The following is a 27,624-nucleotide window of genomic DNA, read 5'->3' as shown; positions in this document are numbered from 1 at the left end:
TTTTTGTCTAAGCTATTGGAGTTGCCCTAATTATATTAAATGAAACTTTAATATTTAATTGCTTTTATTTGACAATATAAAGCGATTATATCAATACAATAATTTATATTTATTACAATATAGTAAAATAAAGTTGATTAAATATTTTAGTTTGTCATAAATAAATTTAATTATTTCTGTGTATTTGTTTTGCTTGTTTATAAAAAAATTATTTCAAATTAAAAATATTAGCCTTAAAACATTGAATTGTGGTTAAAAAAGACACACAATATAGTATATTTTTATTTTGATATTGGTGCAACATCATCCTAGGGAATTACCTTTGTTTTTTTATGGTATAAAAACATCAAATTTACTCTCACCTCTACAACAATATATACATTTTTTGAAAATTTTTGCATGGTAATAAAAATATCAGCATTAAAACTATTTTTAAGCAGTTAAAAAATTTACAGTTAAATTGTTCTCTCTAGTATTATTCTTATTTTTTTGTTTCTAAACTAACCAAAAGTTAGAAGTGATTTTATAGTCTTTAGTGATTTTTTTTGTGTTTTACAGCTGCTTAAATGAAAGTAATTTCATTTATAGTGATATTTTTATGCACTATTTATAGTGTATACTGTATTTCATTTGTTAAAAGGTTCAATAATAAAAACACATATAAAAAGATTGAGCATGAGAAGAATCTGTTAAGGTTCAGGCAAACAATAGAAAATTGGTTCGAACAGAAACTTGACAACTTTCATCCAACAGATTCAAGGACGTGGTTCCAGGTTTGTTGTAAATAATAAACTCTCATTACAATAACTTGACACTTCAGTAAATTTAAGTTGCTTGAAACTTTAATAAACCTTACCCAGTAAATCATCAATAAATATTTTACTAAATATTAAATTTTTAATGTTTTTATAACAAGGTTTAAAGTATGCTCTTTATTTTATTGTGTGTTAAAATTTGTGTTTATTTCAATATAGGTTTACTAAAAACCTGCGTCTAAAAAGTATTACTACTATTTTTACTTTTTCTTCAATTTTTATGTGATCCTACATAATATTTTTGATAGTAAATCGTTCCATCACTAGTAAAAGGTTGCCAACCCCTGATTTTAAATAAAAAAACTTATTGTAAAATATAGTTTTATTGATTTTAAATAAAAACCTAATAGTTAAATTGATTTCAAATAAAAACCTATTTGATCTCACCAAAATTGATTCCCTATATCTTAAAATCTCATTTGAGTAAAGAATATTTAAAGATAAACTTTTTACAACCATAAATTAATACTTGAAAAAAATTAAAAACAGACACCTGCAACATTAAGTATTTTCTCAAGTTTCCAAACACATTTTACAAAGTTTATGCAATTAAGCAAAAATACATAATTGAACAACTGGGAAATGTGTTGAAACCAAATTAAATCGAAATCGGTTAAATTGTTAAGTTAGTGACCTGAACAAGATGTTAAAAGGTATTTGTGGTGTGCAACTCGATAACCAAAAGGCTCATCGTGCACCAAATCCTAGGACCAAATATTTTGAGCACTTTTTTTTTGTTGTTCAACAAAACTATTTATATAGTTTAGTTATTTAGATTGAAAAAGAAAAATTTAGGTTAATTTGTTTGACAATAGAATCTTATGTTATAAATCAAAGTGTTACTCCTTTTCTGCTATGTAAAAACTTATTTGCACACTATCAGGGTTCGTGCGCGTCAGGCTAAGTCAGGCTAAATCAGGCTAAATCAGTTTTTTTGAAAAAAGTTGAAAAACGTCAGGCTAAATCAGTTTTTATGTTTAAAAATTTGAGAATCTCAGTTTTTGTCAGTTCAATTGCATGAAATTTTTTAAATTAAGATCAAATTGATATGTGAATTTATTTCTCAATAAAGATTTAGTTATTAAAGACAAAATCAGTCAGTATTTGTAAAAATAAGTGCTTTAAACCTTTTGTTGAATCTCTAAAATTATTTTAAGAATCTTCATTATTTTGTTTTTAGTAGATTATATACGTCATAATTATAAAAATTCATAAAAAAGTACAGTTTAAACATTACAGTTTAGTTCAACAACTTAGCTGTTTGTCTGATTTTGTTTACATGAGCTTTGTTTTTCAGAGCTTAGTTGCTTAAACTGTTTTAATTTCTAATATAAAGGCTTTATACCAAATACTTTTTAGATTAATACTCTTAGCAGTTTGTTTATATATTTTATTTTCTGTTAATTCAAAGTTATTAGAGATATATTCACAAGACTAAAACTTAGCTTAAAGATATAAGTTTCATAATTAGTAGAATCATATTTTGCAAGTTAATGAGTTGATAGTAATTTTTATTTTACTCTTTTTAAATGTTTCAGTTTATTATAACGCTTAGATAATTTTACGTTTATTTTTCGTTCAAAGACATTTATTTATTATAACAGTTTTAAATATAAAATTATTTTTAATATAAATGTTTTTTTATTCATTCGTTTATAAAGATTTTTTTGAATAGTTTATGTAGTAACATAAAAAGCTTAAACTGTTTTTTTAGTTTGAGTAGTTATTTTAGAAATTATGTTGTTAATGAAAAGATAAGTTTTAGAGTCCAGATCATGTGTTCAATACTTATCTTTATGTATTCGTTTTAAAGGATTCTTTGAAATAACTTATGTAATATCATGATTAGTTTAATTAGTTATTTTAAAAATTAAGATGCTTTAATGATAACATAAAGTTTTTGAGAGATGTGTTTAATTACATTTTGTTTTTCTTTTACAGACTTATTCACATTTCTGTTTTAATAAAAGCTTCTGGTCCAGTCATGTAACTTATAATTGACGAATTCAAGTACTAATTGACACTAACCCTGTATATGGGTGATAAGCGGTGGATGTAACTAAGCCCCAAAATTTAATAAAGGTATGAATTCATTGAAGCAGAAATTATAATGACCAGTTTAAAGATATTCAAGTTGCTGGGTAAGCGATTGATAGATGTTGAAAATAATTTATTTAAATTTTAATTTTCTTCAAAAATAGTGTTTGTGAATACTTTTATTGCGTTAATTTGCTAATTAAGACCCTCCGATACCCAAAATGCCTTCTTAAGGTGATTTTTTCTACTTTGAAAAAATGTCAGGCTAAATAGGTCTCTGTCAGGCTAAATGAAAAGGAATTTCGCGCACAAACCCTGCACTATTATCCACAGCTGAACATGTTAGAAAAAGCTCTTGTGTTTATTGATTGTAAAATAGCTTTAAAATATAACTACAAAGTTTTTGTTAACTACTTAGTTTAAAATGTCATTTATTAATTTTCAAGTAACTTAATTTACAAAAAAAATCTATTTTTTTGAAGTATGATTTGTAAGTTTTTAGTAGACTAGTCTATTAAGTATGATGAAAATGCTAATTAATATATTATAAAGTAAGCAAAATGTTAAATACAACATGGAAAAATTAAATTGAATGTCATCTAGTGCAACAAAAACACATTTTAAAAGCTAAAGTTAGATAAATAATTGAGAAAATGATTGTTAAGATTTACTATTTCTTTTGTGTGAACTAATAGTTTTGTTTAAGAGATCAGTTTTAAAAAATTAATTTTTTTTTTTGTTTTCTGCAACACCAATTAAATTAGAGCACAATGAAAAACAAGTCACATTTACTGAAAAAAGGTCTTCACGGCTACAAAAGTAGGAAAAGTATTCTTTGATCATAATGTATTTATAATTATAATTGTAAATTAAATAAAAAATCACCAAGTCCAAATGTGTAATTAATAAACATTTAGTAGGTATTTTACTTGCAATTATGAAAAGCACATATATGTAATTAGTTTTTATAAATTAATTTTTATTTTTATTTATATCATTGTTTTTGCCTAAAAACACATTTCAGGCTACAGTTTTCTAACCACTGACCTTAACAAAAGATAAATTTTACTTGATCAGTTTAACAATATTAGTTTTATTTTTGAATTTCGATAAAATCCATACTGACTTCTATTATAACAGAGATACTTTGTTGAAAGTAAGTACAGCAAAGATGGTGGTCCAGTATTTCTATCAATAGGCGGAGAGGGTCCCGCTTCTCCTGTTTGGATGTCAAATGGTCACTGGATTGACATGGCTGAAAAAACTGGAGCCTTTTGCTTCCAGCTGGAGCACAGATACTATGGGTTGAGCCAACCAACAAAGTAGTTGTTTAAATTTTTAGAAAATATATAAAAAAGTTACATTGTTTTTAGTTTACTAACTTACATTAACTATTTTGTTTAGGTTAAATAGATAAATTTTATTTAATACTTGACTGTTTTTTTTATCTTCAATTGTTCATAGATACAAACTTGGACTAGTTTTATATGATATATATTATTTTTGTTTGAGAAATTTAGTCATTTATATCTATAAAGATAATTTTTTACTAGTATTATTTTTAGCTTTTACTGTTTGTTTACTAAAAATAAGTTCAAAAAAAAAATATTATTATTACACTTATACAAAAATTTTTTACTATTTTTTTTTTGTTTAGTATTGTTATTAAAGTTTATTTCATATTATATATTCAAAGTTTTTTTTATCTAAGCAAGTTTTTTTAAAGTAGTTTTTTATCTAAGCAAGTTTAAAACAAACTATATTCTAGTAATTATGTTTACTTATGTAATATAAATGTATACTTGCTTAATTAGTTAATTATTATGCAAGGTGTTTAGAAGTAAAAGACAGAAAAAAGTACAATATTTTAGAATTTTTTTTTTAAGTGCATTCATGACTAAATGTTTCAAAGTACAAGTAGTGTTACTGTGAACATAAGTAGTTTGTTCACTATCAAGACAAAAATATTATAAGAAATTGTACAATTAAACTACTTAGCTTAAGAATTTCTTCATGAAGTTTGATTTGCAGAGATGTGAGCAAAGAAAATTTGAAATACCTAAGTAGTGAACAAGCACTTGAAGATCTGAGCAACTTCATCTCTTCTATGAAGGAAAAATATAATTTACAAAACAGAAAGTGGATTGTGTTTGGCGGTTCATATCCAGGTTTAGTTCTACTCTTAGCTTTTTTTATTTTTGTTGATTTTTATTAATGAAAAAAAATGGGTGAACTTTTACAGTTAGATTTACATTCAAATATTTTTTTCTTCAGGTTCACTTGCTCTTTGGTCAAGATTGAAATATCCCCATTTGATTGATGGGGCAGTGTCAGCATCTGCTCCACTAAATGCCATGTTGGACTTCTCAGGTAATTTTTTGTTAGTATACTAATTAATGGTTTAGCTTTACTTATTATAATATGTAAACTTTATCTGTGCATTTGTACTGATTATTTAAAATAGCATTGTAACAGAGTACAATACGGTTGTGAATAATTCAATATCAACACTTGGAAGTTCAGAGTGTGCTAAAAGAATTGAGTCTGCTTCAGAATATTTACTTAATCTATTCAATAACAATGACTTAAATACAATAAGTTAGTTTTTTTTACCAACTTTTTTGAGTATAAGCTGACTTAAATTTACAAATTTTTCCAAGTAAAACAGGGTTCGTGCGCGTCCGGCTAAGTCAGGCTAAATCAGTTTTTTTGAAAAATGTTGAAAAACATCAGGCTAAATCAGTTTTTGTGTTTAAAAATTTGAGAATCTCAGTTTTTGTCAGTTCAAATGCATGAATTTTTTTTAATTAAGATCAAATTGAGATGTGAATTTATTTCTAAATAAAATTTAATTATTAAAGACAAAATCAGTCAGTATTTGTAAAAATAATAGCTTAAAACCTTTTGTTGAATCTCTAAAATAATTTTAAGAATCTTCATTATTTTGTTTTTAGTAGATTATATACGTCATAATTATAAAAATTCATAAAAAAGTACTGTTTAAACATTACAGTTTAGTTCAACAACTTGACTCTTTGTTTGAATTTGTTTACATGAGCTTTGTTTTTCAGAGCTTAGTTGGTTAAACTGTTTTAATTTCTAATATAAAGGCTTTATACCAAATACTCTTAGCAGTTTGTTCATATATTTTATTTTCTGTTTATTCGAAGTTATTAGAGATATTCTCAAGACTAAAAAATTACTTATGTAATATCATGGTTATTTTAATTAGTTATTTTAAAAATTAAGATACTTTAATTATAACATAAAGTTTTTGAGAGATGTGTTTAATTACATTTTGTTTTTCTTTTACAGACTTATTCACATTTCTGTTTTAATATAAGCTTCTGGTCCAGTCATGTAACTTATAATTTTATTATAAAGTTATTATTATTATTATTATTATAATTATTATAAATTTATTCTGTTTCCAACCAAAATGCCTTCTGAAGGTGATTTTTTCTACTTTGAAAAATGTCAGGCTAAATAGGTCTCTGTCAGGCTAAATGAAAAGGAATTTCGCGCACGAACCCTGGTAAAAGCTTAATTAAACTTTTAAGTGTTCATTTTTCTATTAGTTCACAGGGTTGCCATACACTTAAACTAGTTTTTGGTTGAATAAAATAATACTTGGACATAGTTTTAAAATTTTTCAGGGTATTCAAAAAGCTTATGTTTGTATATTTTTTATAAATTTTTGGTAATTTAAGGTATACATGTATAATTTTTTTTCTTAAAATGTTTTAATTTTTCTAGATATTTAATCCTAATGTAATTGTGATGATGTTTTCTGAATACTAAATTTTGACTAGCAGTTTTTTTTTTCACTTTTTGGTTCTACATATTTTTTTCAACTTTCTCAAAGACTCCTGCTGACTCCAATTAGTTTGATGAAGCTCAAACTAGTTTTTGGACACTCAGATTGACCTGTTCGCCTCAAAAATTGGCAACCCTTGTGTTATTTAGTAAAATGTTACGTAATTTTAGAACGTTTAAAAAATGTAACAAAACCTTTTGAGTTAGGCCTAAAACTTCTACAAAATTAACTTGATACAGTTTATTGCTATTACTTAATTATTAATGAGTTATTAATAGTTTATTTTTTAATATGCTGTAACATTTAGCTTAACTATAAAATGCTTATTAACATAGTGGTCAGCCTTTATAAGTAAAGTTATAAAATAATGTTCTATAAAAATTACTTCGCCGACCACACTCTATAATAAAAAGTCAACTCCGGTTGCAGTTATTTACAAAAATGTAGTAATCACTAAGAATCCTTTATTAAACGATAATGTAATTAAATAAAAAATTATAGTTACCAAAATGTAAATTAAAAGTATAATTGTAAGGTTTTACAGCCTAAAATTTTTTGCTTTAAAAAAATACGTTTTTAGCTAAAAAGTACATAGCGAGCCGCAGTTTGCCAACATCTGGCTTTACATATGTAGCTTGTGTAGTCGTTTTAAAAATAATAACTTATAGTATTTCTGTTGACAAACAGTTTTATGATTGTTTAAAAAATAGTTGTAACGTTTAAAAGTTTTATAATGTAAACAGAAAAAGTTTCATATCACTTGATATTTTTAAAGTGTTTAATTTTTACACATATCTTTCATATCAAATTAATTTAAAAGATTTTGATTACTTTGTAAATTTTTCTAATCGTTTAATAAAAAGTTCTGTCAGTTAAAAAATAATTTTATGTATATTATGTCTTTAAACCAATCAATTAAAATAACATTTTATAGATATGATTGACTATTGGAAATATTAATACATCTCTAACTTGGTATTTACTTTATGATTTTAAGGAAGATTTTAACTGTTTTATGTGTCTGCTTTTTCTAAGAAAATAAATTTATGAATATTTAAAATTTGAAAAAATACAAATTTTAGTAAATTCTCCTGGTTTGAGTATTTAATTATGAAGTAACAATATTTGTGCAACTTAAAAGGGGCCAGAAATTTTTTGCATTTCGATAGTTTTGCTTATAATTTTTCTTTTGAAATAAGTACAATATATGTTTTTAAAATCAAATAAAAGTTTCAAATTTTTTAAACGTTTTAACGCATAAAAATATACTTTTTTTATAGTTTCATTTTAGACGTATTTTCCTAAAGCTACTGCTGTAAATATTGTTTCTATTTTGTCATTTTGTTATACGATTTTTTTAAAATTAATTTATTATTATATTCTTTTACTTTTTAGTACTTTAATTTTGATGTACATAAACGATAATTAATTTTTTTTTAAACGCAGTTTTTACATTTTTGGTTTATAAGACAAGTTAATCAAAAAATCCCAAACAAATATGTTACAGTTATTATTTTAAACAACTTACAGTATCAATTTTTGAAACCAACTTAAAGCTTCTCACTAATGATTATGTTTAGATTTCATCAGTTGTGTGTATAAAAACTTTTATAAAATAATCTTTTAGGAAATCTATTTTCTTACTATACTTGTGACGTAATAACCAGTTTTGATCGGCAGTTCTTCCAACAGTCGTTAGCTGACACTATTGCCGAAATAGTACAGTACAACAGAGATAATAAGTAAGAAAAATTTGTACTTGTTTAAAATAACGTGTTATATTTTTTTCTTTGTTTTGATCTATCACCTCAATTTACGTTTTTATTTTGTATTGTCAAGCTAAATATTTTACTTTTAAATGTATGCCTTGAATAAACTATATAACTCGTCAATTTGTTTATAATAAATAATACTATTTAGCCAAATAAGCAAGTTTTTTTTTAGTCGTGACTTAATTTTTAGAATTATAAAAGTTGCACAAGTAGCCTAAGTAATAAAAATTTTGAAAGAAAGTTTACAAGGAATATATTGATTCAATTGTTGATTATAGCTGTTGTTGTAGTTTAACGCTGTTTTAATTATAGTTTAGCTATTAAACAAACGAAATTCGTTTTTGGTCCAAGAACCTTTGCCAAAAAAGTCTGATAATCTGACCCATCAAACAGTCCACATTTCCATTTCTGTTTGGCGACTAAAGAAGTTTCCTTAGTTATACTTAGATAATTTTTATTAAAAAAATCTATGGTAGAGAACTATTTGTAACATCAATTAATAAGTTTTGTTATATCAAATATAAAATAATGTTTATTATTTTATGACTTTAAATCATCTTGTGGCAGCCCTTTTCAAATGTCGAGACAGATAAACTAGATAAGTTTTTGCGTCTTACTTTGCCTTTTAAAAAATCTACCTTTTTAACTCAAAATTAATTTAAAAGTCCAGTTTAATATATATCTTATAAGTTCCTAAATTTGTAAATGACTTAAGGCCATAGGGGGTCCACCTTGAATTTTACAAGTTGATTTTATTTTACAGAGTTTAATCTGAGCTATCAAACCTTTTTAACCTCTTAAAAAACTCAAGAAGCTTTCGATATATAAGCGATGAAAGTTGGTGACCTCATAAGCTTCATTATAGAAGGTGTAAACCAAAAACACAAAAAAAGACTTTCTCTAAAAACCTATATTCTCCTTCATTTTTTAACCAATCATCTTCAAACTTTCACAGTATGTCCCTTACTAATATTTAATCGATTCAATGCCGAAATGTTTTTAATATTTTAAAAATCACAATATTCAAAGCCTTTTAAACTACAAAAGGAATGTTTCCTGAAAATTTGAGGTTTTTAGCTCGAAAAATGAAGGACAAAATATATTTTTATTTGATTTTTAAATTTCCTAGAAAACTCAAGATTAAAAAAATTGCAGTCTAATAGTTTAGTATTCGAAAATTTTTACAACATTTCTTTATCTTTTTTTTTTTGTTCTATATAAACTTTTCTGTAGTTTATTCTCTAAACTTTCATATAAAAATTAATGTTGATTTTGGTAAAAAAAAATGTTTAATTCCATTATGGTCTTTACTATAAACAATTAACTTATCATTAAAGTTTGGATAAATAAGTTTAATATATTAAAACATAAAAGCTATAAATGTTTATGGTAAAATAACTAATTAAATCTTATCAAGCAATGTGATGTATTTTTAAATCAATGTGCATTCTTAGAATAAAAACAAAAACCAAATCTACAAAAACCTATACTAGATATATATGAAAACTATTAAAATAGTTTTAGTTTTTGAGTACCAGTGGTTTAAGTATTATAAAAAAAAGTTTATCATAAAAATACTTAAAACTTAGTTTTTAAAACAAAATTAGTTTATTTTTGTTACGAAAACAGAGCTTTCGAATCACACGGTAGACAATCAATGAACATAAGTGAATTGTGTGGTAAATTTTTTACTGGTGGTGATGTAAATGATGGACTCAACAATTTGAAGCATTACAGAGATGTAGTAGTTGAAATCACTTCAAGAAACTCTCAACAATGCCTTGATATCTCGTATAAAAAGTCCGTTTTTTTCTTTATTTTTACTCTATATACTTTACTATTGCAGTTTTAGTTTAGAAAAATTAAATAAGTTACACAAGATGTTATATTTTAAGAACTAGAAGTTAAATTAAAAATATATCAAAATTTTTGGAATAAATTACTCAGTAAAAACTTGTATACTTTTTAGAAATTTTTTTTCTATTATCATGAAATTAGTTATAATTTTGTTATGACAACTACAGATAAAAAAAAGTATTCATAGTATGTGAGTATAAAAGTGTAGGACTTTTCACTTATAGACACGATATGAAATATCTTTTCAAAGTTCACTAAAAACGTGTGATAAAGATAACTAATTATTGTACAACAGGGTGCTTATTTTTACAGCTACTTTTGATTTTCAAGCTGGAAAAATTATATGTTTCGAAGTTATCATAAAGAAACTTTGTGCAAAAATTTAGATAGTTTTAAGAAACTTTCACCTTGGCAGCAACCGATTTTCTAAAAACCATCCCAATGCAAAATGTATGGGATCCGAAAATTGCGACCTTGGAGCTTTAAGCTCAATTTTTATTTAAGCTCAAACACAAACACACTGTGAACAATTTAAAACGAATTAAAAAAAGTTTTATGTTGGAATTTCTTGTTTTTAGAAGAAAAAAAACTGGAAATTCAAAAAAGTTACAAAAAGTAATAAAAATTACATAAAATAAAGAAGTTATACCATAAAACTTTATTTAAATCGTTTTAAATTGTTCACCGTGTGTTTGAGTAACAACTAGCCACATGTAAAAAAATGCTTAAAGCTCCAAGGTCGCAATTTTAGGATCCCATACATTTTGAATTGGGGTGGTTTTTAGAAAATCGGTTGGTACCAAGGTGAAAGTTTCTTAAAATCATCTAAAATTTTGTACAGAGTGTTTTATGATATTTCCAAAACAGAAATTTTTTTCCAGCTGGAAAATCAAAATTTGCTGTAAAAATAAGCACCCTATTGTACAACTAATCACAAACGCCCTAAAAACTACTCTACTACCTTTATGACTTTATAAAAGCAGTGGTTTGTTTAATTTTGTTAATGTTTAAAGTACAGTTGGTTTTTTTGAAATGTTTTTTATTTTATTTACCTGTTCAACAGGTACTTATCTGAGATGACGAATTCATCTTGGGACGCGGCGCCTTCCATGAGGCAGTGGATGTACCAGACGTGCACGGAGTTCGGCTGGTTTCAAACCGCTTACGACACTGGCCTGTTCAGAGACTTCCCGCTCGATTTCTTCCTGCAGCAATGTCAGATCATGTACGGCGTCGACGGCCAGCAAATACGAGAAAACGTTGGTTTTGTTCTAGAAATATATTTTGTAAAAAAACAGTCCAAAATTGATTGATATAAAGCAATTTCATTCTATACTTTTTGTCTTAACTTAAATACTTATAGTACTACAGAACATTTTTTACAGTCACTAAACTAAAGTTATTTGGTTTTTTAGTCTAACAGGCTTGACTTAGTTTAAAACAACTTTTAATATTTACAATCAGATCGCGCGCACCAACACCGTGTACGGTGGGTTGAAGATAAGCGAGGTGCTGACCAACGCGACCCTGTACAATGGACTCATCGACCCATGGTCCAGTATCTCGTACTTGGACGCCGGTACCAAGTTGCCGGTTCAGGTCGTTCAGGACACTGCCCACTGCGCTATCATGTACCCGAGCTCGGAAGAAGACTCCTCAGGACTGGTCCAGGCGAGGAGAGAGGTGGAGGATCTGGTCTACAAGTGGCTCGGTGTTTGAGTTGTTAAGGTTTGGTGTTACGCAGGAGAGTTTTTACAGATATTTTTTTAACAACCTAAATTTGTTTTCCTTATTTTCATTTAAGATATTTCAGTATGTTTTATTTTTACTTCTTTGATTCATTGTTTGATTGGTCTTAGTTTTGATTTTTTGTTTATAAACTTAAAGTTCAAAAAAAGGTTTAATAAAATTTTCTTATTAAAAAACTTTGCGTATGAGTAAGCAAACATACTTGTTTCAATATTCAAAGTTAGTTAGAAAGCTAAGTAGCTAAACAAAAACAAAATATCTAAAAAAATTAATGTTTGTAAATTTTTTGTAATACACTTTAAATGTTTTTTGCTATAACACTTGATTTAAAGTCTTTGTTAACTGTGCCAAACAGTCAGTAACTATAGTACTGCATATTAGTCATACTCAAATTTTTAGTGTCATAGTAGATTATTTTTCATTACCTTTTAGTGCAATTTTCTGATCTTATTGTTTAACTTTACATCAATTAGCTGTGGTTAATTGGCATAAAGTTTTAATTTCGTACTTTTCAGTGATAAGCAATAAGATTAAAAATATCTTCAAATATGATTATAATTACTGTACCATTATATTTCAACATAAGCGTAAAATGATAAACTGTTATCTATGTTTAATATCTTAAAGGTTTTTTTTATGATTTCAGTTTTTAGTTTGTTTTATTATAATAAAAATTATTTAATGTTTATTATAGATTTTAACATAAACTACAATTTTTTTCAATTTAAACCTTTTCAAAATTATGTTTATTATATCAAGAAGTTTTGTATTACGTGAAGTTATCTAAATTCTATTCATTTCTATTCTTTAACAAATTAAAAGATGTTGTAAATTCATTACCTTAGATTTTCCTTATGATATTATATATTAAGTAAAAACTTTTAATTTTTATTCCAGGCAATAAGTTTATGTAGATTGAATTACCCTTATTTATATTCTTACGAGTGTATTTTAAGTGGATATTTAAAGTTTCGAAAATCAGTTCCAAGATTTGGTTTAGTGAAATAATAAATGTTACTTATAGCTAGTATGCAGGCTGAGTTTACTAATTTTTATAAAAAAATATTAAAGAAAATAGTAAATTACTTTATATGATATCTCCTAAACTTTATGGTTTGGGTCTTTAGACAAGCTGTAATGTAAATGTAAGAACTTAATATTTTAATTTTTGAAACTAAAAATAACTTGGTTTAATTATATTAATCATCAGTGATTTATATGTAGACTAGTAATTTGTCTATGCCTGAAATCAACAGAACTTTTAAAAGCAATAAAAAATTATTGCTTAATTTTAGCTAAAATTTGTTTTCAATAACTAAAATACTTGAGCAACTTCTTTCAGAGTTTTTAGTTTGTGTAAAACCTAATTTTAGTTCATTTTAGTGTGGTTGAATTGACTGACTGTTACAGATATTTTGATAAAAATTGGTTTTTTAAATTTTTTTAGAAAATCTGGAAATTTGTTTAGATTACGGTTTACCAAACTTAATTTATTAGTCGCCCCCTACCAAAACAATAAGAAATAAACGCCTCTTTTTTAGGGAATTTCAAATCGTATGTTTAAAGTAAGTTTTAAATACTCCGTTAATTACCCCTCAGACTTTTTTACATTTCATTACAAACCTCAGAATATATAGTGTAAGTTAGTTAATTAATTATTTACTTTTTTGCTGCCTTATTAGTTAATGCTCAAATACTGATTAGAGTGAAGTATAAAGTAAAAGCCCAAAATTTAGAAATCTCGTCTTTTGTCCCATTTCTTCTTATCGCCCCCTTTGGAAATCCTAGTCTATACTTTTGTAGAAAATGAGTTTTTAGCACATAAAAATGTGTAAAACGAATGTTCATTAGTGATTTTAAAATTTAATGCACCTTGAAATACTGCAGTACAAGTTTTACACTTATAAGTTGAAAATTAAGTAGCTTAGTTTTAATTAATATTGGTGATCGATAGACTAAAGCAGGGTTTTCAAAAGTGCTCCGTACGGCCCCCTTGGGAGCCATTACTACAATTTTGGGGGCCATAGTTCAGAACTTTCTCCAAATGTTCTTGGGTTGGTAATTGAGGGCACAAAAAGGTCTTAGGCATATTTATTAGTAGTTTTTTGAAAATTTTTTTCGATAGAGCCATAGCTTTTCTTTAAAATAGGATTTATGAAAAAAAGTTTAAGTAACCCTGGACTAAAGTTTTCGTGTTTATTAAAGAAGCTTGTATCGTTATATCAATTTATATATAGTGTTAATTAGAAATCTCAACAGTTGTTTTTTGTTCTAAAGCAATGTTTAACAAAAAAAAACATTTTTGATATTTTTCAACAACTGATAGAAGATGACTATTTCACTTAAAGTAAACCAAAAGTAAGTGTGTTACATGCATTTTTTTAATCTTTGTAAAACTTTTTTTTTCAAATTAATTTACAACTACTACTTTATTGGAATTAAATTTAAAACAATTTGTAAACTTTAGCAAGTAAATGTAGACAAAAGTGCTTTCAAACATAATTAGTTATCGTTTGTTTTATAAATTAAAGGTTTTCATCGTAAAAATACCTACCATATATAAACTCTATTCGAAAGACTAAATGTAAAGGGTTAAAAACAACCATTTGCAACATAAAAGTAAAATAGTTTTATTCATTGTTAATTCGAAGCTTTTCGTCTTCTATAAAACTTTATCAAGAATGAAAGATGAATAAGTAAGTAATTTTTGCAATAAGTTTGTGACTTGTAATATTATGATTTAAATAAAGGATATTTTAGATTTAAAATGTTATCAACTGTATATAGTAAATATACTAACTAAACAAAGTTATAACAAAAATAATAAAAAAAATTAAATCAATATATACTTAAAACTGTTCGTTTTCTATTTAAGGTTATTTTCTTTATCAAATGGTTTTTACTTACGACAAAAAACCTTCCAACAATGATACATTAAAAAACAACGTTTTTAAATAGTTAAAAACGAAAACAAACAGGTAAAAATTTAGCTAGATATAATAAGTTAACTTAAATAATGTTTTATCCATTATGATACCACACAACTATAAATCATTAATATTTTATTGAACATATACAAATAAAAATAAATACTTTTCGACAACGCTTGTCATCATTTAATTCATGATTTAAATTGATGTATTATCATTAACTAATAAAAACTTGAACAAAACTAAAAATGGTACACAATTTTTATAGTTAATAAAATAAAGCAAACGTTTAATCAATAGTATAAAAATGTAACACAATTATACTAACTAGATAGAGTACAAAATTAATCATTTTTAGTCTAACTAAGTAAGAAATATGATCGAAATAGACAAATTTCTTTTGTTGGCACAGTTTTGATTTTAGGCTTCAGATATAAATTTTCTCCATAAATTTTAGATGAAAACAATTACGTGCCTTTGATACTATTTTGAACTTATCCACATCATAATTTTAAAACATTTTGAACTACTAGTCAAATGTTGACCAACCATTGAACTGTTATTTATTTTCTATAGTTTTTCAACTTTCTATTTCCCGTTAGATACCCTGGTCTTGATTAATAAACTCTTTAGTAGATACTTTTATCGCATATATTGCTGCTGGTTCTACTCACGTGTGTTTGCTTACAAAAACAAATTTATAAATTAATTACTGGTGTTCAGGATTAGTAACTTATCTTTGTGATTAACCTTGAACAATTTATCGATTTTATGTACTATTGTTAAACTAACTGATCTGTAACAGTTTTTTTTTTACTAATTTCTTCAAACTGCTTTGGAAATCTGGATTATAGTTATATGGTAACTTTAGATATACCGGATATTTTTTAGATCCAAAAATAAACAACACAAATTTGCTTTTTGTTTTAAAGTAGTAGACTAAATGATGTCTAGTGAATACCCTAGAGCTAAAAATATGTTTTCCACGTTTGCTAATTCTGTTGTTAAGTATTTGTCTGAACAGATTTTCATTGCCCTCTACGCAAGTCAACTAATTATATCAAATTTTCGTTTATAGGGCTGTAGGAGCTAGTACACTAGATAGAGTACACAATCACCACTAAAACTAAAAATCACTATGGAAAAAGGAACTGATAACAAATTGGAATTGTTAGATGTTATTGTTCACTTGAAGAATCAGAAATTCTACAGAAATGTACCTTTCAAAATACATATTTGAGTAATCTATCCTAATTGTAAAATTTTAAAGTATGTTTTTATAAACAAGCTAGTACAAGTGATTTTTTTTTTGAGTCTTCAATACAAAATTTTTAAGTACAATGTATGGCTGTTATTAGAACAACTTATTAAGATCTTTTAAATCTCATGATTGAAATTGAGGAAGTGGAAGATTATGATCAGTGTCTATTGAGGTGCTATGAACGCATAAGTTGAACCGACTGTATATTATTTTGTCACTAAAGCATACAAATAAAGGTGGTCAATATTTTTTTTGTAAGTTTTCGAAGAATTTAATTTTTGTACAGGAAAAATTTGATTGAAACTTTGTATCTTGGCCAAAAAATTACCTCATAAATGAAGGTTAATAAATTTTTAACTAATAAATTAAAAAATTAAAGTGTTTATCATAGCTCAAAAGAAAAGTTACAAAAAAAAAACCAACAAAATATTACTAAAAATCTATATTGACAAGCAAAGACTAACCTTTTAAACCTTTTACATTTTAAAAAGTTATTTTGTAAAACAACAGAAGAAAACAAGTAACATATTTATTTAGTAGATATTATTATATAAGCCTTTCATATATATATTTCAATTTTTATTTAAGAAGAGTTTTTGAAGAAAGCAAATATTCAATTGTAAAAATGACTACTATTTCATTGAAGTTTCTAAATTTCAGTTTGTTAGAACTTTAGCTTAAATAAAACACAAGTGTACATAAGCAACTAAAATTATGATAGTACACTATACATCGGATAGAAAATAATAATTGTAGAAAAAATAAACCGTTATTTTTGTATTCTCGGTTTGCTTAGTTTTAATGAATTTTATGCAATACTTCAAATTTTTAGTTAAAAAGATTGCTCAATTAATGATAAAACATAAAAAAATAACTTAAACAGTTTATTTATACTGCATGAAAAACAAATTTATTGAGCGAAATTGCCAAATACCAAATCATCAGCCTTATCTAAACAACCGATTTTTTTTTTGTAAAAGTTATATATAATTTTATCTTAATTTTTCTCATCGAATAAAAATAGCTTTTACTACCTAGTTGTAATTTTTTTCTTATAATATTTTTTGTACTTTTTGATTCTCTGCAAAAAAATTTTCGTTTTAAAATTTCCAAATACCTCATTGAAAAGGCTTTGAAGTTTGTTTAGATTCAAAATTTTATAATTTATTAAAAATTAAATAAAACTTCATTCATGCTTAATTAATGCAAAAGTTCTTAATAAGTAAAAAAAAAAAAATAAATATAACGTTATTATTTTGCTATAAATAAACCAAATATACACTAATTGTTCATAACGATATAACTAAGTAAGCTAAGAAAACAGTTTTTAGGAAAATTATAAAAGGGAAAGCTCAAGCTGTTGTGTTATATCTTCTTAGTTCTTACTATCTAAAGTTGTTATGCTAAAGCTAAACTATCAAAAAAAAACCTAAGATACTTCTTAAATTTTGTGCATTTCGAGGTTAACTTTTTTTTAAATCCTTTGTTATTGGAAGTATATTTAAACTTTGAAGAAAATATTTTAAATTATGTTGTACTCGTAAATATCATAAATACAAACATTTACTTACTTCTAAAGTATTTTTTTACTTTAGATTATTTCAGCTTAATTTTAATTGGTCTATACTGTATTAAAAAAAATAAAATTCTAAAGTGTTTCGTTGACAGATTAATCTTAAATTAAAAAAAAAGGGTTTGATAAGTTAAGTCAAAATCAAACATTTCTATTGTTATAGTTCAAGGTTTTGAAATTTATACAAAAACTGTTGTATTTACTTTTGTCAAACTTTTCGATGCATATTTCGACAAAAAAATATTGACCATCTTTATTTGTATGCTCTGGTAACTAAATAAAATACGGTCAATTCAACTTATGCATTCATAGCACCTCAATAGATATTGATCATAATTTTCTACTTCCTCAATTTCAATGCTAAGATTTAAAAGATCTTAATAAATTGTTCTTAAAACAGCCATACATTGTACTTAAAAATTTTGTGTTGAAGACTCAAAAAAATAGTTTGTACTAGCTTATTTAAAAAACCATTCTTTAAAATTTTACAGTTAGGATAGATTACTCAAATATGTATTTTAAAAGATACATTTATTGTAGATGTTAAGTTTAAGTAAACAATAACATCTAGTAGTTCCAATTTGTTTTCAGTGTAATTTTAAGATATTTTTTAACTATTTTAAGTAAATAGAAAAACTTGATGTTAAATAACTTTGTTTATACCTAGATTTTAACATGAAAATTGAAAATAAATTAATTTATACGTTTTGCTTTCATACTGTTTTAGAAACATCTAAACAACAACAGCAATCAATAATTTTAGTATGATTGACTAATTATTGCGTACTTTTTCATTATTTTTTAAAATTTTTAATGTAGATAATTTTCAAGATTTCCAAAAGTTGCTCTCGACACAAATTAAACTAAAAAAATTAACAAAATTCATTAATTTTGTTTTTACTTAATTGCTATTTATTCTGTAAAATATAAGTATTTCCAACAAAAAAGCTAAAACAAAATATAATTTCGTGAAATATTCTTATAGTTTATTGAACGACAAAAAAAAAACACTCAAAGTTTTAGACCCTAGGACCTGGTGCACAAAGAACTTTGGTTATTGAGTTGCACACCACGGATACTTTTTAAAATGTTATCATTGAGTACTTTGTGGACTTGCTACTTTAAATTAAAAGCCTAAAAGACGCCTATACAATCTCTTAAAAAGTTAAAAAAGTAAAAATAAGTTAAAAATTTATATAAGTAAACTACATCGTTGTGTGAACTTAATTTAGAAAAACCGGCACTTTATTTGACTTAACTTTCAAAAAGTATCATAATAGCAAAACAGAAATTAAGCATGTTAGTTTTAAACAATTTTAGGTTTGATTTAAGCTATTACCTAATTTAAAACAAAAGTATTTTCTTTTATTTTTGTCGCGTGAATTAGATAACAAACTTTTAGAAAAGTTTTTCTAGTTTAAAAAAATCAAAAAAATTCCGTTTAATTTGTAAGTATTGAACCTTATGTATTTATTTTATATAAATATTAACATTTTATGAGCTGTATTTTTTCTGTTTATTTTTAGAAGGTCTTAACAATGAATAGTAGTTGTATTTTAAAATATTTTACAGTTGTAGTTTTGATTACAAACCTACTTTGTAAAAAACCCATAAAAGTTTAAATAGTAGTGTAAACATAAACAAGCTAGCATAAACATGAATGGAAGTGATTACTGATCTACCTTAAAAGTAATCTAACTTAAAAGATAAAAACATGTACATGTTTTATTTAAATTAAACTATAGTTTTAAAAATATTTGAAATTAAGTTTTTTAACAGTGTTATAAAATTTCACTGTGTAAAAACAATTTTTTTACAAAGTTTGAGCAAGTGAAATTCTAAAGCTTTAATTTTAACAAACTTGACAAAAAAATCATTAAAATAACCAAAAAAAAAAAACAAGCATTTAAATAAAAGAACCCTTGGTAGCAAGTCAATTAGTAAAAATAGAGATGTGAAGGATATTTCCTGTCCAAGAAGTTCTGAATTGTCTGATTAAGTGTCAAGTTTTCAGACTATGTTTCAAACCATATAAAATAGAATAAAACCTATACCCATTAGTAAAAACAACAGTTAGTTTTTCTTATGATAGCAGTTGCACTTTTTTATACAAAATGTAAGTTTAATTTTGTTACTTACAGGGGGTACATTTGACCAGGAATCCTGGAATAACTCTGAGTTATAAAACTCAGGATATTGATAATCAAAAACCTGGAGTTTTTTACAAGTTTTACACAAAAAGTGACAAATTTTATATAAAATTTGAAATAAATATTTAGAATACTATTTGTTATAGAAAACATAAATAGTAACATTACAGTATCTTACCAGTAATCTAAGCACATATTTTAATCTCAAAATAAATTAAATAAAAAAGGAAACAAAAAACTTGTATTTTTTAAAACCTTGAAATAGATCAGTAAATCAGAAAGAAAATTCTTTAAAAAGTAGTGCCCTCCTTGTATTTTTTACCTTTGAAAATTAATTTGAAAAACAATGCTTGTCAGCTGTTGCAATATACCATCCAACTTAACATATGGTTTAATGTGATATTAGTTATGTTTTTAACTAAATTTGATAGGTTTAAACTTTTTTTTTTTTTGTAAAAATAAATAGTTTACCTAGCTTATAATTTTTAAAATAAATCATTTGCAGCATAAGCCTGACTGGTATTATGTCCTAGACAAGACATTAAAAGATATCCATGGTGTACCACTTCAATAACCAAAAGGTTTTTTGTGCAGGTCTTAGGACCAAATATTTTGAGCTTGCTGTTCAATAAACTATATATAGTAAGTCCATGATATAAACTAAAAAAGTTTTCGTTGAAAAGATACATTTTCAAGTTCCTAGATTTGATCAAAGCTTCAGTAAGTTTGAAACTAGCACATTGGAATGTCAAAATAAATCTTAACTTTTATTGTGGTAATTTTTTCAAGTATTGATATTTTGATAATGCATATTCTAACTTCTATTTTTTGAATATCTTTTGAGGAGTGGCTTTGATTTTTATAAAACTTCAGTTTTCTATTTCATTGGGACCACTGCACAACATACAATACAGTTATAGTTGTTTGTGAGTACTTTTTACACTAATCAACTCTATCAAATTAAAATCAGGGTTGAAAATCTTATGCTGAGGTACCATCTTTTACATTAAAAACTCATTTTGCAGAAAACTAGTTTCTGATCCTTTCCAAACTGCGTGGCAATGCATTATAAACTACTTAGTTATGTATGAAGTACAACCATTAACTCAAAATCTGTAAGTAGGCAGTAAAGCGTTTTACGTTAATAATTCCATTTACATTAAAAATACATTTGGAAAGCAAGTCTTGTCAATCTTCTGTTAAATTTTATGTAGAAATACCTAACTAAGTAATTAAAGCAAATAAAAGTGTTTTAATGATCTATTTAACAAAAGTATATAAAATAGTTGTTATATTGATTTGCACTTCAAGTATTTTTAAATAAAAAAGTTGTTATTTTTAAAATAATATAAACATAAAATGTTCTTATACACTAAGTTAGTATTGTATGATTTATATAGCATATGATACATAAATGGCTATAACATTCACTTAGTCCTGATAAACTATTAGTCTACATAGATGTATATATATATAATGTGTTAATAATAATAATATTAAAAAAACATATATGTCTGCTCTTTTGTACAGAATTAAATTAGCAATTAACTGGAAGTTTTGTAAACAATTCTAAGCAAACAGTAAGAAGTAAAAGTTTTAACAAAATTGATGATACAATACAAGTACTTTTTAATTTAAAGACTAAGACATTGTTTTGTAGTTTTTTATAAAACTTTACCATCTAGAATAAGTTTCTTTAATACAAATGGCTTAGTCAGTAAGACCTAAGTAGTATAGAAAAACGATACTAGAAGTCAGGTTAATAAGGGTTTGTTTTATGTAGAAATTAAGTTTAAATACTTGCTAAAAAAATAATAAACTTTTTTTGTTAGATATATTATAAATGTAGAGGTTCTTGACAAAAGTTGTAGGTATCAGTATATACTTTATATAAAGCGCATTTATCTGATACAGTTGTTTGACTTTTTTAATCTAAATTTTCTGTCATTTTATTAATAAAAAATAAATTGAGGCGTACGCATTTTAAATTTAATTTCATAAGTATTGTTATATACAAATTAGTTTTTAGTAGGAAGACTAGACTGGCCGAAAATATTTAAAATTAGTTAAATTAATAGTTATAAAAATGTTTTTAATTACCATAAAGTTCTTTTTGTTTGTTAAATGCTAACCAGATTTTTTTTTGCAATCTTATTTGTTTCATGTTCATGTTCACATTTCATACAGAACACAGCCGTATTGTAAGTTAATTATTTTTGATTTGGATAAAGTTTTGCAGTTATTTTGCAGGCAAGTTAAATTAAAAAGGATAGAAGTGTACTAGTTATAAAGTTAAAGTTAGAATCAATTAGGATTTGAAGTTGTGAGATTTAATTTAGTTTATAGCCATAACATGAAGTTATTATAGTGCCTAAAATTAAAAATGAGTTATGTCATGTTTGATCAAATTTTTAATATATATAGAAAATCAATTGAATAGCTTTATAAACTTTTTAAGTTCTTTTGTTTGTAAGCTGATATAGATTAGATCAAGACTTTCTGACCTTATTTAACAAGCATTGCTTTTTTAAAAGATTTAGAATTGAATTCGAAATTCGATTTTACAACACTATAGTTTATATGTAGTTAGGTTACATTTTTTATGTAGCTAGCTGTATATTCATTTTCAAAGCAGAGCCTATGAGATTTCATAAATCTAATTTTACTCTGAAATATTATTCGAACTTCATTCACTAAGACTAGGGCTGAGCAAGCTTTTAGTTGCAAGGCCAGGTTTTAGTCCTTGGTTGACGAAAGAATTTAGATTTCCTGAAATTCCCAAAAATTGTTTAATTATCCAATTCATTTCGACGAAGTACTATTTCTATATGACTTATTATTACTATCTCTAGTATAAGTATAGTATTTCTTGTAAAGTGTACTTAAGACCTTTTTTTTTGGCTTTTCATTTTAAATCTCAGAAAATTTAGTTTACGTTTCAAAATTAGGTTTAGTTTGCCAGATTTACATGCTCTTGGGCAGCCAGTTTTATCTTTGGTGCGGATTCCACTACAATTTCGAAAACTTTGACTAGCCATTTTTTTCTTCTGGCTAGATGGTATATCTAAGACTAGATACAAGAAGGTTTATTAGCTTCAACGGCTGCTACAAACTTAAAAACTCAAACTAATGGCAATTATGAACCAGGAACAATGTGTTATTTGAAAAAATATATCTATACAAGGAAGATATTTTTGTAGTATTACACTAACAGTTCGACATAAATATAATCTAGTAACTTTTATAAAGTAGTCCAAGTATGACTTCAATTTGTTATTTTATTTAAATTGTTGTTTGTTGTAAAAGGTATGAAAATTCTACGCGTTTATTCCTTTCATAGTCCTAAAAAATGACGTTAAACTGTATTTAAGTTGAGTAAGACTCAATAACCAAAAGGTTCCTTCTTACACCAGGTCTTTGGGCCAAATAGTTTGAGCCTTTTTTTTTGATCAAAAACAATACTTATTTCAGAATGTTTATTTTGGTTTTGCATTCTGAAATGTGATCATAAAAATAGAGAGTTTTCGTACTAGTAAACAAAAATAAAAGCACTATTTCAAATGTGACATTATTAACAATACTAGACAAATAGTGGGTAGTTGCAAATAGTAAGATAACGTTTTAAAATCAAATTGTTTATGCTTATAGCCAAAACTTGTTTCATTATAAACTAGTTTAGTTAAATGTGAGATAAAGTATTTTAGACCTAGAGTAAAGATTACAATTATTCAATTAGTTTTTATTGTTGTTTTAAAACTTAAAGTTAATGGACTCTATGAAACATTAAATTTTATTTCAAATACTAGCATAAAAACTGAACATTTAAGCATCAATATTCATTATAAATTATTTTTTATAGTTGTTAATTAAAAAATAAATGCTGTTTTATATACAAGTATTAACTCATCATTTAGTCACTGTTTTGTATAAAGTTTTATATCATTTAAAAGTAGCTGGAAAGAAATTAAAAACATCACAAAACTTAACAAAAAAATGTTTAAAACTTTAAGTTAATATAGTTTGCAAGTTATTTAGGTTATTTGAAAACTATTATTGAATAAAATTTAAAAGAACCAGAAGTACTAGTTTATATATTGTGCTAAGTAAAAACGTTACACAATTATATTGTTATTCGCAATGTAGTAGTTACAAAGTTAAACAATTATTTTATTGTATAAATCAATATTCTATTCTTTTCTTAAATAGTCTAATTAAAACACACCTCTAACTTTAATAAAATGTTAAACATTTAGTTATCATCATTGTTGTTGTTTAAATAAATGTCAGTTTGATACAATTTAAAACTTGTAGTATCTTTTTGTAATATACTTTTTGGAAAAAGCTACTATCAGTAAAATATTTACTGTTGTTGTATGATAAGGAAAAACACTTCTTAATTCATAGTCATTAATATAATAATTGAGTAAAATTGAACGCTTTAAAGGTATAAGTTTTGTTCATTTGATTGTCAAAACTTCAATAATTTCTTTAAATTGAAAGTTAAGTTAACAAAATAATCAATAGAAGTAGACACAGCGGGCTGTTTCATCAAACAACATCCGCTCTCAATAATGTATGAAGGTTTTAAAATTGTATCACGAGGCTATCATGCACTCAAGTTTTCAATCTGTTACTAGATAAGCTTTGTTTTGTAAACTTCAGTGTGAAGTTCAAAGAAAGGCAGAAAGTTTTGTTTGCTCTGCATTGAGCGCTTTGCAGACTTTTTGTTGGCGTTTACTTTTGATGCCGCTTTCCTTTTTTTCCCAGTTTCCAGATATTGTTGTTGTTATAAATGTTTTAAGTTTTTTTACATGTTAAAAGCTGTTGTTAAATAGGTGTTTCATATCACCATAATAGGTGTTTTACTTTACTATGTAATTTTAAAACATTATAAAAGTGTTGTATATGAGTGTATAAATTTTAGTTTCTTGAAAAATTAATAGCTTTATAAATAAAATTTAAATTTTGTTCGATATCAGTTTTAAAAGAGGTTATGCTTTAATTATAAGCTAAAATTTAGTCAGAATCAGATATTATTGTAGTATTTTAACAGATAATGGTTAGTAAGAATCAAGCAGTTATTATTAGTAATATTTAATACTGACTTCAGTTTTATGCTTACAAAAGCTTTGAGTTAGTAGATTATTAAACTAGTTTGCTCAGTATAGATAAACTAATAAAAGTTTTTTAAAAAGTTAGATTTTTAATGATTTTTTTTAAAATAATATATTTTAAGCTTTTTTACTATATACTGATCTTAAAATATACTTAATATACTTTTTTTACTACTAATGTAAGAATATTTTTATAACAATTCAGTTTTGAAAACTATGAAAAAATTATTTAAATGTTTTCATTAACCTTTGTTTTCTCAGTTGAGATTTTTAATCTAATTTTGTCTTTTAGATATGAATATGGTTATTAAGTTTAGGTGAACTATTTCTTGACACAAAAAATGTGTTAGTTTTTATACAAATCACCAAAAACAGCTTGCTTAATTTACACTTTAAAAAACAATACTTATGAAATATTTTGTTCTTCTAAAACATATTTAACTTAATATTTATAGAAAACATCAATAATAAATATTAATACCATTTATTAAACATAATTTTAAGAGATGATTCGTTCAAAAACAAACAAGTAAACTTGATTTAAGCTAACACTTATCAACTACTTTTGTTAGCAACTAATTTTAAAATTAAAATTTGAGTATATTAACAGAAGGTTTCATCAGAAAACATTCAATTAATACTAATTAGCAAAATTAAGCAATATTAATTAGAGATAGTTTAATGGTTTGTAATTCTATAGTTGTAAATAAATTGATCAGTAATTTAACTAAGATAAGCAAACGTATAGATATAAAAACAAAACAAACAATAAAAATAATAAAATAAGCTACAAACAAGTTATAAATGTATTGTTGCTTGCATAAATTACATTTTTATGTTTTTATGAATAAATATTCTAAAACTTTTAGATGGTAATCATTATGTGATTTACTTATAATTGAAAAATGACTGTCACTAGAATTCTTTGCACAATCAGAATTGTTTGATAAGTGTTTGACAATCGCAGATGACCTGTTAGATGGCTTTTTCAAACCTGTGTCCATCCAACTTCTAAGAGATTTCGAAACATGTTGACATCTTCTAATATGGAATCTAATACGTTCTGCCAAGATACACACTATCACAGTGGCATTTAAACTTATAAATTACTTTACTTTTTTCCAGATGGGCAGTAAGATCCTTATAAATTCCATTCAAGAGTTTTCTTGGAAAATGACTAATTCTTAGCTGTACAGATCTAACAATGGAATTGACTGTGTTTTTGACATTCTTATTAAGAGCTGTTGCTTCCTTACATAAATATGGCAGTTTTAAATATATAGAGCATTTACTTGGTCAAAGTTTAACATATTTTTTCCAATTTAGAGATCGTATTTTTAATTTTTTTTCTGATGATATGTGACGGATAACCAAGAGCTCCAAAAATACTTTTAATTTTATCCAATTCTTCCTTAAACAACTTCTTTGAACGAATCTTGTGTGCTCTGAATAGCAAACAGGAAATTAAGCCAATTTTTTGGGAATAAGGACAAAATGACTGAAAGGAATATATTGGCCAGCAAAATTTGGTTTTCTATAAACAGTAGTAAGCAACTCAGTAGATGTACGCAATAAATGAACATCCAAGAAAGGTAAGCAATTATATTTTTCTTTTTCAATAGTAAACTTTAAATTTGGGTGTAAATTTTAAATTTTGCTAAAAAATTCATTAATGTTGTAATCATCTTTGTAAGATACAAAAATGTCATCAACATATCTAATATAGTTTATTAGTTTGTATTTATTAGTTTAGATATAGTTTATAATTATTTTTCAATTATAAGTAAAGCACGTAATGATTATCATCTAAGTGTTTTATAATCTTTTTTTTATAAAAACGTTTAAACCTAATTTGTGCTAGCAACAATACATTTATAAATCTAATCTTTATAAGTTGATATGAATGCTGTTCGTCGCTTATTTGTTATATTTATTGTTTGTTTTGTTTTTGTATCTATACGTTTGCTTATCTTAGTTAAATTACTGATAAATTTATTTGTAACTATGTTATTATAAACTGTTAATCTATCTCTAGTTAATTTTGCTTAATTATGCTAATTAGTTTTAATTGAATACTTTCTGATGAAACCTCTAACTGTTTTTTAACTAACTGTTAAAATTTAATTTTAAAATTAGTTGCTAACAAAAGTAGGTGATGAGTGTTAGCTGAAATTGATTTTACTTGTTTGTTTAAATAAAAATGTGTTTGAACGAATCATGTCTCAAATTTCTGTTTAATATATGTAGTAAAAAAAGTTATATAATACAATTTAAGTTTATTTTTATGTTAAGTTTATATACTGTATAATTGCAGTAAAATTCACACATCGATAAGTTTTGTTGTTATAAATTCATGTTCACATTTACGGTTACATCAAAAATATTTGTGCTTTTGAGGGACTAATTCAAATAAAAAAAAACCCTAAGACAGTTGAAAAAGAGACTAAAAAATTTATACACATTGTCTACATTTAATAATAACAATATAATATACTAACTAAAGTTTTAAATGCATTTTATTTGCACTAGTTTAAACCTAGTATAAACAC

General features: G+C 25.1%; 1 protein-coding gene across 1 annotated transcript; it reads left to right on the top strand.

The window, feature by feature from the left end:
• The first annotated feature begins 562 nt into the window (after nucleotides 1-562).
• Nucleotides 563-12,786, top strand: LOC145849942 (putative serine protease K12H4.7). The gene is made up of 9 exons (XM_082955069.1): nucleotides 563-773; nucleotides 3,993-4,174; nucleotides 4,884-5,020; nucleotides 5,127-5,222; nucleotides 5,328-5,450; nucleotides 8,297-8,411; nucleotides 10,071-10,241; nucleotides 11,362-11,557; nucleotides 11,763-12,786. The coding sequence occupies exons 1-9, from the start codon at nucleotides 567-569 to the stop codon at nucleotides 12,015-12,017; spliced, it is 1,482 nt and encodes a 493-aa protein (XP_082811195.1). The 5' UTR covers nucleotides 563-566; the 3' UTR covers nucleotides 12,018-12,786.
• The last annotated feature ends 14,838 nt before the right edge of the window (nucleotides 12,787-27,624 follow it).

This window comes from Thalia democratica, chromosome 2 (genome assembly GCF_965202585.1).
Source record: "Thalia democratica chromosome 2, ktThaDemo2.hap1.1, whole genome shotgun sequence".
NCBI lineage: Eukaryota > Metazoa > Chordata > Thaliacea > Salpida > Salpidae > Thalia > Thalia democratica.
This window is presented reverse-complemented; position numbering and strand designations above follow the sequence as displayed.

Excerpts from the sequence above, each read along its gene's own strand:
- LOC145849942 (XM_082955069.1), top strand. The coding sequence starts at position 567 with ATGAAAGTAATTTCATTTATAGTGATATTTTTATGCACTATTTATAGT. Across the intron at positions 774-3,992 it reads ATTCAAGGACGTGGTTCCAG|AGATACTTTGTTGAAAGTAA; the intron begins GTTTGTTGTAAA and ends CTATTATAACAG. Across the intron at positions 5,021-5,126 it reads GTTTGGCGGTTCATATCCAG|GTTCACTTGCTCTTTGGTCA; the intron begins GTTTAGTTCTAC and ends TTTTTTCTTCAG.